Genomic DNA, 14,986 nt, shown 5'->3' with positions numbered 1-14,986 from the left:
GATATACAGTATATAAGAACTTTTGAAGAGTATAACTGAAACAAATGCACTACGTAAATCAGAGTATACATGGTATCTGTTAAATATTCCCTTCATCAATCCAGAAATATGCATTTTCAGTAGAAATTGTTTTTTTTTCCCCAGAGGTATCTGCAGGGAATATTAAAAAAAGTAACCCGTGACTGCATGATCAAAGCACCAACCCCCTTTTTTTTACATGTATTAAATTTGCAAGTTAAAAGGGGGAGGGGGGAGGTTTGATTATGTGCTTGCAGCCTCTGTGTTGATCCCTGCTTTCTTTGGAACAGCTTTTGCCTAAAAATGAAAATGACTGTCTTTCACCATTTCCCAAAATATTAATAAGTACTGGTTATTCTAGAAGACATTGGGGTGTAGAGTAACAATGTATTTTATAGCAACAAAATATTATTATTGTTTACTGTATCATTGTAGCTTCATTCATTTGTTCACTGCCTGGGAGAAGGGAGGGAGGGGTGGAGGGAGAGACAGAGGGAGGGTCCAAGAAAATTAACAAAAAGAAAGATATAGTAAATCTTGTGAGATAGTGTAAGTGGAGAAATGGTAAAATATGTACATTTTGCTTATGAAGTTGTATCTAATTTTGTGTTTGGCAGAATCCTGATTAAAAGGGGATGAAATACGAAACTGAGCAAAATTTTAAAAGTGTAATATGCCTTGATGCTGAACAGGACATACAAACCAAATATTTATTCTTCAATAAATATATAGAGAAATATATGAATGTGTGATTGAAAGTCTTTTTGAACATTTGTTGATTTAGAGAACACATATAATAAAATGAATAAGTATGAATTATAAAATGTTTTGCCTTAGTATCAAGGTGAAGGTCAATTGCTGAATACAATAATAGTGGTAACAAAGTGGAAGTAAACCATGTGTGGTAGAATCAATGCAACCCTCACCCCATGGTTCAGCACTGAGCAGGAAAATGAATGTATAAATAAATGTCTAAAGCATGCTTTTGATGTTAGGGAGGTTTGTTTGGGATGCTTATGTATTTGAAGACAGATGATACAATATTATTGAATGAAAAACCAAGTGATTAGCAGTGAAAGTTACATAGATTGTGTTATGTAACAAGGATTATAGAACTGAAAATTGAAACATCAAAAATAAAATTAATGTAGACAGGGAAAATACTAAAAAATTATTGCAGGTTATACATAAATGAAATATTGATAGAACAAGTAGATGATTTATATACCTTTTTAGAGGGTTTACTAAAGATAGATATATACTGCTCAAAAAAATAAAGGGAACACAAGATAAGACATCCTACTATTAAATACAGTATATTGTGTTGTTTAAGTGTTCCCTTTATTTATTTTGAGCAGTATATTTTTAGACATGAGGATGCTTGAAGAAAGGCAAGTTAGCATGTGCTCTATTATGAGGAATGAATGTCAAAAGAAGCAAAAACTGTGCACACCTACCTGCTTTCTTATATGAAAATCAGATCTGAGAAAATTACAAGAAACATAGAAATCGAATGCAATGGGAATAGGTTACTTATTAGTACAGTATGTATGATAAAATTACTAGAGAATCACGAATTAATACATGCTGAAAAATATAGAATGAACACAAACATGATCAATCTGTATTTGGGAGGATTATTTTTATTCGGGTGGAGCTTTATTACCTGGTTTTATTGTTATTATGAACTATCTAGAGTCTATAGACAATATAGAAATGCTGTATAAATAAACATATTAGTGAAAATCCCATAGTACAGTTTTTAAATTGTTTTTAAATATAATGTTAGATTAAATAACATTGGCCTGGCTGATTGCACAGTTCCTCCTAACTTCTACCATTATTAAATTCTAATTCATTTGCTAAAGTAATTTACATTCTTATTTCATTCAATGTGCGTAAGACTGTGCAAATAAGTCTTCCCTAACACACAATATTTAGATAAATGTAACTTGCCAAATTTCAGTCTTGTCAAATAAACTTTATTAAAACAGTTCTGAAAATGTAACAGATTTCCTCTGTACTACACAAGGGAGTGTATTAATTTATATTTTTCACGTAATGCTTAAGTGAGGATAAAGAAGTTGCTAGAACAATCCATTGATCTTGGGACATTTTAAATATAGTTCTGGATAATAAGCACTTGGGCTATTTAGTATTTTGAATAATAGTAGGTAAGTATAATCCCCTAACATTTAAAGTTTTCCTACTCTTATTTCACTACTCTCATAATACTGTGATGGATAATAAGATGAATAATAAAAGATATGTAATTAAGTCTAATACGCAATACACATATATAAATAAAAATATTATATATTATAGACATACATGGTAAACATTCTTTTTTAGGCCTTCTAATTGGTATTTCTCTCCATGTGTCTCCATCTCCTTGGTCTTCAGATAACCAGCAGTTGACAGGAAAACATATTTCTTGCTCAGATGGCAAATTCATCTTTTGAAATCTAATTTCATTCAGGTACCAACTGGGATTTTTTCCACTGTTGTCATGGCCAATTCGGATTTTATATGGTTCTCCAATATTTTTTAGGTTAATCTGGAAAATATAAATAGATAAGGAAAGCTTTCATTATATTTCACTTGACTGTACAGATAAATCTAAATAATTAAATGAGAGGAAACCAAAATGTTAATAAACAAATCCTCCAATAACTTTCATTAACATAAAATAAAAATAGCATATTGTTCAGAAGGCCTGGGGGAGAATAAGAAGGTCATAGTCTAATGATGAAAAATGTACTAACATAGGTAGCTTAACTTTTCTCTGGACATTTTTCTTAGGAGACTACAGTTGAAGGACAATTACTAAAAGTTCCCTCACCCTTATTTAGAGCTATTGGCAAGAATTGAAACTGAAAAGAGATTTGGAGAAAAGCTCTATTGCTCATTTTGGAGCTTATGTAGGTACATATTGTATGTCATAAACATATGATGCTCTTTTAAATATTGAGGTCCCAGGCCACATGATTATAACATTCTATCTAATTCTACTAAAATTTTATATTCAGAGATGAGACAACTGATTAAAGTTTAAACTAAATGTGTTAATGGTCTTAGTTATAGCTTTACTCTAAATATCATTGCTATCCTGCTTAAGGATCATTTTGCTTAAGTATAAATGTACAGTATAGATTTATTCAGAGTGGTAACACGAGATTTAGTGATTAATTATCAAAAACCTCTTGCCTTTGCTGCATTAATCCTAAAACAATACATTTAACAAATATATTATTACGCTAGGTCAAAGCAATAACATTTAAACACAGTTAAATAAAATGAAGAGCCAGTATGGAATAGTGGTTAAAACATCAAGCAAGAAACTGGAGGACCATGAGTTCTGGTCCCATACCCAACTGGATGACCTTGGGTCAGTCATCTTCTCAGTCCTAAGAAGTAATAGCAAACCACTTTTGAAAACATTGCCAAGAAAACTACAGCAACTTGTCCATGCAGGCTCCAAGACTTGGACACAATGGAATGGAGGGAAAAAATGACAGAAGGAAACTTGGAGTGGGGAACCTATAAATGTGGTAAGGATAATATTGAATTCACTGACAATACATTATGCCAAAGATAGGATATTGGATGAGTAACCACACAAATGACTTCTTGTAAACATGCAGTGAAGCTAAGGAGTATTATACACTTCTTTATTTCTTTCTGCTGAACTAGTTAAAGATGTAATGCAAAGTATTATTATATGCTGAACTAGTTAAAGATGCAATGCAAAATATTATTGGATTTTGTTTCCTGGATTTACATATTATGGTAAGTACCAACCTCATTAATTTCTAGTGTATTATTCGAAACCAGGTTTTTGTAGAAGATGACCAGGCTGAGCCCAAGGGTGGGGTCAAATGCATTAACAGTCCCTAAGACTGTTAGAGATCTAATTCTAGCCCACCTTGAGTTCCTGTAACTCTTATCTACCACCAGTTTGCTTGGACTGTTAGTAGTTCAGGTTTGTGCAAAGAGTTTAAGCTTGCAATAAATTTTTATACCCATTTGAACTGCCTGGATCTCCTGATTTCCCTGGCACTTGACAATTTTGCTGTTAACTTACTAACTACAGCTATGCATGATGTGCAAATAAATGCCCAGCCTGCTTGTAGTTTCCCACCTTATTCCTAGTCTGATTGTTATGTTCCTCCCAAGCTCACAGGAACAAAGAACACATTCTTTATAAAAGGAAGAGAGACAAACTATGATTATTTTGCTTGTCGAAAATGCAAACTTTAGTTTCATCAACACTCTAATGTTAAAATAATTAAACACAGGTGACTATAATCATCATATTACATATACATGGATGCCTCTGATAGTCATGTTGTATTTTGAATATATGTCACATCCAGCCCAAGAATGACATAGATTAAGCCAGCCAAAGTTCAGTTCTTTATTTGCTTACACTCAACAGACAGAATCTTGCCAAACTAAACCCTTACTACTCACACCCTAATGGATATACCTTGGGATATTTTAGGGAGTGGTTATCCTAACTCTTTTCCTCTACCTCCTATTCAGCTTTGGGCTGTGTTGCTTCTTATCTGCCCCTCCCCCATGGAATTTTCCCCCTCATTCTTGAAAAACTGCCACATCAATGTAACGCATCACACCAGCCTCTTGATTTATTTCTTCTAGTGCTCCCCAGCATCTGATATATTGGGAGGAACGACACTTCACTGATTGGTCCCTCCATATACTATACACCAAGGATATCCAGGACCTGCAAAGGTGACCGTAGTGAATGTAAAGCCAAATGGCAACCAAGATCACCCACAGAACATTTGTCTTTGGAGTAGCCTTTCTCATCAGAGGGGCTACTACACCTTTGGGAGATGAGAGGCAGCCCCTTATCTCCAGAATGAAGCAGGAAAACTTTTTTTAAGCTCACAGTTAGTACTGAATTCTATAGACTGAGTTGAAAAATGGGCCTTACTGAAAGTAAGGTCTCAATGAGCAGCTTTTACAGAATAATATTTTAATAGACCACAACCCTGAAACCAAGAAAATAGGCTCAAACAATAGCTGCTACAAGAACAACCTTAATGTGACTACCTGATAACACATGGCTGACTGCACGCCTTTGATAGCCTTGTTTTCCCCTCCTGGGAAATGAACCTGCTCTTTTCCTCTTTTTCCCTTCAATAATTCCTAACAGCCCAATTTCCACAGTCAGCAATGTTCCCCACCCCAAAATCCTGCCAACTCCCGACTATCAATCTCATAATCCCTTTCCTTCCTTGAAAAGATTGAAAATTAGCATTTGAGTGACACTCTGCAATTTTTCCTTGTTACTATACCAAATTTCATATCATATTTGTGAATTCCTGGTCTTGCATCATAAAAAAACTGGCATCCTTCAGCAGCAATTTCACATTTAAAGATTTAGAAGCAATGTTCTTTACATCAAGGCTGTTCACTCTGCTCCTTCAGAGTACGTAGGAGTGTTTGTATTATATTTTCATCCATTAGTACAGCCTATCTGCCCGTATATAAAAAACTGACAAAAACCACAAATTCATCTGTACATACATAAACATCTATCTGTACTGAACAGTCTGTTCTGAATCTTTAATTTGTTCAAATTTCCAAATTATTGGGAAACAACCAAAGGATATGACAGGTGTCATTTGTGTGCAAATTGACAAAGCTTTATCTTCAATTCACCTAGTGTTCCACTTACCAGCTACCTTTATTAAGGGGGGGTCAAGGGTGGGTTGGGGGGATAATATTGTAATTTTTATAAAACTTTTCAATAAAAAAAAGAATATTACTGCAAGTACGATGCAATAAGAGGTGTCCTTTCTGTCTTCTTCTATTTTATTTCACTATTGCAAGCAATAAAGATGCTTATACAGGGACCTCTGAGTGGCGCTTCAGCGGTGTGGACGGTCAAAATCGACCGCCAGCCCTCTGACTCCGTAAAAGCCACGGAACAGCCGACAATCAGCTGTTCCGCGGCTGAAAACCCTTCCCCTTGGGCGAAGAGGGGAAGGGGAGACTCCAGGTAGGGGTAGAGCTCCCCTAGAGCCCCAGAATGTTTATTTTTGGGCTTGGAGGGTGAGAGCTCCCCCGAAGCCTGGAAACGCTCCGGATCGGAGGATTTCTCTGCTTCAAAGCAGAGCAAGATGCTGAATCCACTCCTGCTGGACTTGACTTGATCTGATTGCTATCTTGAGGAATTAAGGCAGGCAGAGCGGATGCGGGAGCAGTATAAACAGCAAGTATAAGATTTTAACTCTGGAATCTCAACTTTCTTTTTGTCATTTTAAAAAGAAAGGGAAGATGGTGCCTGAATGATTCTTTGTAACAAAGAATCGAAAGTGCTTTGAAAGTGAAAGTGGCTGTTTGGATATTGAAAACTGTAAAGACTATAAGAAAATTATAAGAACCTAAAAGAATTTTAAGAAGAGAACAGCAAGACTATAAACATTTTGACTTGATTAATCTTTTTGAATACAGAGAATAAAATTGATTTAAGATGTCATTAAAATCGTCAAAACCTGGGCCCCCCAGGAGTGCAGGGACTTGGCCAGCACAGCAATCAAACTTACAGGCTTTAATGCCCCCCCCCAAACTTTGACATTAAAAGACCTGCAGGAGGCTTTGAAATCTCAAACTAAAGAAATAAATGATAAGATGGAGAAAATAGAAAACAAGATGGGAAAAATAGATGAAAAAATGAATGATAAATTTGAGTTAATGTCAGAAGAGATTGGAGAAATTAAAGAAACTATGCAGATTAAAAATAAAGAAATAAGGGAAGATATTCTATTGGCATTTCAGGGACTGGCACAACATATTCAAAACATGGATGATCGTATGGAAGAATTAACTCAAGGCAATATTGGTTTGGAAGATAAGATGACTGAGGCTCAAAATAAAATGGAAAAGATGGAAGATGAAACAGTAATGCTACAATATAGAGAAATGGAATTTGCTTTAAGAATTAGAGGACTGAAGGAGAACAAACAGGAAAACCTGAGAGAGATACTGGCAAAGGCCTTTGCTCCAATAATGGGTTGGCAAGTTGAGGATTTCATATGGGAAATTAAAAAAGTTTTTAGAGTCAACTCCTGGATTGCAAAGCAGAGGAATTTACCAAGAGATGTGGTGATTTATTTTTCGAAGAGAGTGATTCGAAATGAAATTATTCAAGCTTTTTATAATAAAAGGTTCCAAGTGGAAAATCAAGAGGTTTTGATATTGAAAGAAATTCCTCCAAAAATTTTAAGAAAAAGGAAAGTTTGCTTTTCTGGTAAATGTTTTAGCAATTAAACAGTTGAAATTGGGTAAATCACCACGGACAGATGGATTGACAGCTAGTTATTATAAAAATTTGCAGTCAGAAATGGTGGAGCCCTTGAAGGATTTATTTAGAACAATTCAACTTGGGGGAGTAGTGCCCCCATCATGGAGAACAGCTTTCATAACATTGATTCCAAAGGAGGATCAAGTTTGATTATAGACCAATATCTCTTTTAAACACTGATTATAAGATATTTGCTAAAGTATTGGCAAATAGAATAATGAATATAATGCAACAAGTGATACATAATGATTAGTCGGGGCTTATAACAGATAGACAAATGAAGTATAACGTAAGACAAATTGTTAACTTATTGGAATATTTGGAAAGAAACAACCAAGTCTCTGCTGCATTGATATTTTTAGATGCAGAGAAGGCTTTTGATCAATTGAACTGGCAATTTTTATTGAAAGTAATAGAAAAGATGGAATTTGGGGATTTTTTTTACAGGTTATTAAAGCAATATATCAAAAGCAAACGGCACAAATAATTGTTAATGGTAATTTAACAGAAATTTGTAAAATTGAAAAAGGAACAAGGCAGGGATGCCCTTTATCACCATTGTTGTTTGTTCTAACACTGGAAATATTATTGATTAAAATATGTGAATCAAATAAGATAAAGGGAATTAAAATTAGGCATCAAGATTATAGATTGAGAGTGTTTGCAGATGACTTGGTTGTTACTTTAAGTCAACCTACTCAATCGGTTTTAGAATTACTGGATGTGATAATACAATATGGACAAGTTTCTGGATTTAAAGTTAATAAGCAAAAAACTAAAATATTAACAAAAATATGACTATAAAACAAAGAGAAGCGTTAGAAAAATCAACAGGATTTGGAATAGTAAAAAAGGTTAAATACTTGGGGGTATACTGTATATCACAGCATCGAATGTGAAATTATATAAAAACAATTATGAATTGTTATGGTAAAAAGTACAAAAGGAGATTGATAGTTGGAAAAAATTACAATTGTCTTGGTTGGGGAGAATAGCAGCCGTGAAGATGAATGTCTTACCAAAATTTTTATTTTTGTTCCAAATGATACCAATACTTAAGAAAGATGCAAATTTAAATGAGTGGCAAAAAGGTATTAATAAATTTATCTGGGCAGGGAAAAGACCAAGAGTAAAGCTTAAAATAATGCAAGATGCACGTGAGAGAGGGGGTTTGAAGATGCCCAATTTGAAATTATATTATGATGCAGTTGTGTTATCAACAATTAGTGATTGGTTCAATTTAACGGATGAAAGAATACTGAATATTGAGGGGTATGATTTATTGTATGGATGGCATGCGTATTTATTTTATGACAAAAAGGTGGATAATATTTTTAAGATTCATATCTTAAGGAACGCTTTGCTCCAAGTTTGGAAAAAGTACCAATATATATTAAATAATAAAATACCTATATGGGCAATACCTAGACATACAATAGGAAATATAAATGTGGAGCAGAAACAAGATGTGATTACTTATCAAGAACTTCTTAGGATGGAAGGGAATATTTTGAAACTGAAACCTTTAAATGTTTTAAAGGAAGAAAAAATAGTACAGACTTGGTTTCAGTTTATACAATTACAAGCTAGATGGATAGAAGATCAGAAAATTGGTATAGTAAAAGCTGATGAAAATTTGATAAAGCAAATTAGAGATCAAAGTCAATCACATATAAAAAGGTTATATAATGCTCTTATAGAGATTGATTCAGAATCGGAGTTAGTTAAAGATTGTATGATAAAATGGGCTCAGAATAGTCAAGAGCCCATAATGATGGATACTTGGGGAAAAATTTGGGTTAGAAATGTAAAATTTACACAAGCACAAAACCTAAGAGAGAATTTTTACAAGATGTTTTATAGATTTATTTATTTATTAATTTATTAAATTTTTATACCGCCCTTCTCCCGAAGGACTCAGGGTGGTGTATTAAATATTAAAAAGCAAAGTACAAAAGTTAAAAAACAATTAAATAATTTATGCCCGATCTATACAATAGTTAAAACCATATTAAAAACCCAACCCCAAACCCATCAGACCAGGCTGGATTGCTCAAATAAATAAGTTTTTAGATCCCGCCGGAAGGAGCGGAGGTCGGGGGCCATCCGGAGCTCAACCGGCAAGCGGTTCCACAGGTCTGGCGCGCCCACAGAGAACGCCCTCCCCCTGAGGGCCACCAGTCGACATTATCTGATCGGAGGCACCCTGAGGAGGCCCTCTCTGTGGGAGCGCACTGGACGGAGGGAAGTTGACACCGGCCGCAGGTGCTGCCGTAGGTAATCCGGACCCATGCCATGTAGGGCTTTGTAGGTCATTACCAGCACCTTGAATCTCACCCGGAGGGCAACCGGCAGCCAATGCAGCTCGCGGAGCAAAGGTGTAACATGGGAGTATCGGGAAACTCCCAACACAACTCGCGTGGCTGCATTCTGCACCAGTTGGAGCCTCCGAGTGGTCTTCAAGGGCAGCCTCATGTAGAGAGCATTACAGTAGTCCAAACGAGAGGTCACAAACGCATGAGTGACTGTACGCAAGGCATCCCAGTTCAGATAGGGCCGCAACTGGCGCACCAGGCGAACCTGGGCAAAGGCCCCCCTAGTCACAGCTCCTATATGATCTTCTAAAGAGAGCTGTGAGTCTAGGAGGACCCCCAAGTTGCGCGCCCTATCTACGGGGGGCAATAGCTCACCCCCCATAGCAAGAGATGGAGTAATCTGAATTTCCCAGGATGCCGGCACGAACAGCCACTCAGTCTTGTCAGGGTTGAGCCGAAGCCTGTTCCTCCCCATCCAGACCCAGACCACCTCCAGGCAATGGGACATCATGTCGAGGGCATCACTTGGGTGGTTTGGGGTTGAAATGAAAAGCTGGGTATCATCAGCATACTGATGATACCCAACTCCAAAACCACGAATTGGCATTTAGATCCTAAAAAGTTAGCATGTATGTATCCAAATCAACCACCTAAGTGTTGGAGATGTGGTAGTGAAGAGGCAACTTATTATCACATATGGTGGACATGTAAAAATGTTAAAGCCTTTTGGATAAAAATATGGTGGATTTTTCAGAAAGTCTTTAAAAAAATAAGATTTACTCCGCAGCTATTCTTATTGGGATTTATTTCGGATTGTACTGTTATAGAAACTAAATTAATGTTACACTTAATAATGGCAGCCAGACTGTTGGTGGCGCAACATTGGAAGAAAGAAGATTTACCTACAATAGAACAATGGATACTTAAAGTAATGGACGTAGCTGAAATGGCAAAAGTTTCAGCATATTTGAAAGAACAGTCACAAGAAAAATATATTTTGGAATGGAAAAGATGGATTATTATATTCAGAACAAATATGGGACTAAAAAGTTTCAAATAGCATATGAATAATTTTTACAATTATAGAAGTGTTATTATAATTACTTTAGTTTTGTTATAAGGGAGTTAAAGGGTAGAAGGTTTGTTAACGTTGTAATAGATATTTAGCATATGTTTGCATAAGATTGCTATATGTAATACTCTGTATTCTGCTTTGGGAAGTCCGGGGGGGGAGGGAAGGGGGGAGGGTTGATGGGGAGGGGGGGTTATTATTAAAAATTTTGTAAAACTTTTCAATAAAAAAAGATGCTTATACATACATCACTGTCCACATTTCTTGATATTTGCACCTTATGTAAATGTATTTCTAACATGCCTGCAACATGCGGGAAGTAGGGTGCAGAATTATCTTTCATTCATAGCCACTTCACATCTTTATCAAGAACAGGGGTGTCAAACTGTTGGCCTGAGGGCCGGACGTGTCATCCAGAAGCCGCACCCACCCCATTGCCGGCAATGGCGATAAGGCTCTGATACATTGTGTGATGTCATGTGACGTTGGAAGTTTGACATGTCTGATGAAGAACATCCAAGTTACATTAGAAAACAATAACACCTAAAAGCTGTTAATATATTTTGCGCATTTATATTGAAAATAGAAACAACATTTAGGGAGATCTGTGTATAGATCCAGAGAACCAAGGGAATGGCCCATTTATTCCCTGTATTATATAACAATGAATTTTTAGAGTTATTCATAACGATCATGTGAAGTACTAATAGATCACATGAACTACTAATACTTTACAATGCCTTGGTAAGGCCACACCTGGAATACTGCATCCATTTTTGGTCACCATGATGTAAAAAAGAGGTTGAGACTCTAGAAAGAGTAGAGAAGAGCAACAAAGATGATTGGGGAACTGGAGGCTAAAACATATAGGGAACGGTTGCTGGAATTGGGTATGTGTAGTTTAACGAAGAGAAGGGTGAGGGTGACATGATAGCAGTGTTCCAATATCTCAGGGGCTGCCACAAAGAAGAAGGAGTCAAGCTATTCTCCAAAGCACCTGAAAGCAGGACAAGAAGCAACGGATGGAAACTAGTCAAGGAGAGAAGCAACCTAGAACTAAGGAGAAACTTCCTGACAGTTAGAACAATTAACCAGTGGAACAACCTGCCTCCAGAAGTGGTGAATGCTCCAACACTGGAAGTTTTTAAGAAGAGACTGGACAGCCATTTGTCTGAAATGGTATAGGGTTTCCTGCCTGAGCAGGGGGTTGGACTAAATGACTTCCAAGGTCCCTTCCAACTTATTACTATTATTATAACTAATACAAAACCAAAGCTTTTAGTTTTGAAATTTGAAATGGATTGACTTTGGGTAATTCCTTTTTGTAATATGTTTACTTCCAGTGACTACATAGGGGGCTAAGCAGTGGTGGGATTCACCCAGTTCACACCAGTTCAGCATAACCGGTAACTAATTTTTGTTGCCCAGGCCCAGAATGGATTTCTGGAAGTGGCATCCACACAGAGAACCAGTTGTTCACATATCTGAATCCCACCACTGTGGCTAAGGTTTGTCAACACAATGAAGGTGTATAGTTCATTGCATGCAAACAGTCTCATGTTCAATATTCAGCATCCAGAAATATCCCTCTAAGAACTTTGGACAGCTTCAGACAATTAAGCATCCACCAGATTCTGCTGAAGTTCAGCTTTTAAATAGAAACAGACAATTGGGAATATTATTGTTTTTCTGGAGCTAGGCACACATGCTACAACTATTCTGTTCAAATTCTAGGCCTCCACAAATCTCCATTCCTGACCCAATTTTACAAACCTCCAAATTTTGAAGGGAGGAAGCATGGTAGCAATTTAAAAAAGTTATCTAGGCAAAGTTATCTAGTTATCTAGTCTGCTGCCGGGAACGATCTCCCATCGCCCAGTTCGCTCACACAGAGAGGACCTCCTCAGGGTGCCGTCGGCTAGACAATGTCGGCTGGCGACCCCCAGGGGGAGTGCCTTCTCTGTGGGAGCGCCAGCCCTATGGAACCAACTTCCCCTTGAGCTCCGGATGGCCCCGGATCTCCGGTCCTTTCGCCGCAGCCTTAAAACATTTCTTTTCCATCAGGCTGACCTGGAGTGACGATAGGGATTTTAAAATGTTTTTTTAATTTTTAACTACAATTTTAATTTATTCTATTGGGGCTGTTAATTTAATTCTTTTTAACTTTTGTATCATTGTATTTTATTGTTGTTAGCCGCCCTGAGTCCTTTGGGAGATAGGGCGGCATATAAGTCCCAATAATAAATGAATAAATAAATAAAAAAGGATCATATTGTAAGTGCAATATGGAGAGCAGAAGGAAGGGAGAAAATCAGTGAGTGATAGGTCTTACCTCAAATCAAACTGAGTTTTTGTGATCACTGCTCTAATAACTGACTCTGGAGAATGGGGAAATCTTGGTGATAACATTTTTTACCACTTATTTCACCTGAGTCACATTTTCTCACCTGGTAATATGTTTTGGTATAGAATTCACTTGCTAATATAGCCTAGTGCAGGCATGTTAAACTGCCGGCCTGTGGGCCGGATGTGTCATGTGGAAACAGCACCCACCCCATGGCTGGCAATGGGGAAAAAGTCACGATACGTTGTGAGACATCATGTGATGTCGCAAGTTTGACATGCCTGGCCTAGTGAGTATTTTTTAAATTAATATAAATTAGTATTTTCTATTTCCAGCTCAGTTCGTGGCAAAGTGCTCTGAAAAAATCCATATAAATTAATCTTGCATATATTCAGCTGAATTCATGATAATGTATTCCAAGAAATGCATTCAATTTCTTATTTCTTATGACTCTCCTGTCTTTCCATAAAAATCTCAACATATAAATGAAATCTGAAAGGAATGTTTACAGAGATTTTCATCACATTTACTTTTCAAGAAAACAAAAAAAGAGCTTAGATTGAAAATCCTTGCATCATTCTCTATAAAATATGATGCACTTCACTGCAATCTAATAATGTAGTTTGCTTATAAATGTCATATATTCTTTCAAAAGACAAAACCGAAACTGCTTAGGTTTTCTCATGACAGGCTACTAGAGAGTATTAGACTATAGAAGATAGATGACTTGCAAAAAAGACCTAATCAGGCTATCAAGATTAGACAACCCTGTACAACTGATTACAACTAAGCTGTGTAAGATCCCATGATGTAAATGCATTAAGTATAAGGCAGCTTATACTGTAGATTTAAGAAAAGATGGCAGAGCTGGATCTGCAATACCAAAATAAAGTATATTTATTTTAACTGAAGGTACATTTCACATCACATATTTTATTTTGGGAGGAACTAAATCTATACACCCCTTCATGGATTACTGCCTTGTCGTGGCGAAGGGGCTTGCGTAATTCAATGAAGCTATGAGCTATGCCGTGCAGGGCCACCCAAGACGGAAAGGTCATAGCAGAGAGTTCTGACAAAACGTGATCCACTGGAGAAGGAAATGGCAAACCACTCCAGTATCTTTGCCATGAAAACCCTATGGACAGTACCAAAAGGCAAAACGATATGACGCTGGAAGATGAGCCCCTCAGGTCAGAAGGCGTCCAATATGCTACTGGGGAAGAGCAGAGGGCTAGCACTAGTAGCGCCAGAAAGAATGAAGCGACTGGGCCAAAGCCGAAAGGACGCTCAGCTGTGGATATGTCTGGTGGTGAAAGGAAAGTCCGATGCTGTAAAGATTTTTTCTCCATAGGAACCTGGAATGTAAGATCCATGAATCAAGGAAAGCTGGACGTGGTCAAACAAGAGATGACAAGACTAAACATCGACATCTTAGGTATCAGCGAACTAAAATGGACAGGAATGGGTGAATTTAATTCAGATGACCATCAGGTATACTACTGCGGGCAAGAATCCCTCAGAAGAAATGGAGTAGCCTTCATAGTCAATAAAAGAGTAGGAAAAGCAATACTGGGATACAATCCTCAAAATGACAGAATGATCTCAGTTCGAATCCAAGGCAAACCATTCAATATCACAGTAGTCCAAGTCTATGCCCCAACCACCGGTGCTGAAGAGGATGAAATTGACCGGTTCTATGAAGCTCTACAGCACCTTATAGAACTAACACCCAAAAATGATGTCCTTATCATCATGGGGGATTGCAATGCTAAAGTAGGAAGCCAAAAGATAACTGGAATAACAGGCAAGTTTGGCCTTGGAGTACAAAATGAAGCAGGGCACAGGCTGATAGAATTTTGTCAAGAGAATATGATGGTCATAGCAAACACTCTTTTCCA

The 14,986-nt window shown here is 36.9% G+C and overlaps 1 protein-coding gene across 1 annotated transcript in view; it reads right to left on the bottom strand.

Moving 5' to 3' along the window:
* The window catches only part of LOC308666703 (lipoxygenase homology domain-containing protein 1-like), a 226,928-nt gene that overhangs the window by 105,430 nt on the left and 106,512 nt on the right, over nt 1-14,986 (bottom strand). The window contains exon 26 of the mRNA XM_081325599.1: nt 2,350-2,575. Coding sequence (XP_081181725.1) covers nt 2,350-2,575 — 226 coding nt within the window. The remainder of the gene's footprint in view (nt 1-2,349; nt 2,576-14,986) is intronic.

Source organism: Vipera berus (genome assembly GCF_964194415.1).
Source record: "Vipera berus genome assembly, chromosome: 3".
NCBI lineage: Eukaryota > Metazoa > Chordata > Lepidosauria > Squamata > Viperidae > Vipera > Vipera berus.
This window is presented reverse-complemented; position numbering and strand designations above follow the sequence as displayed.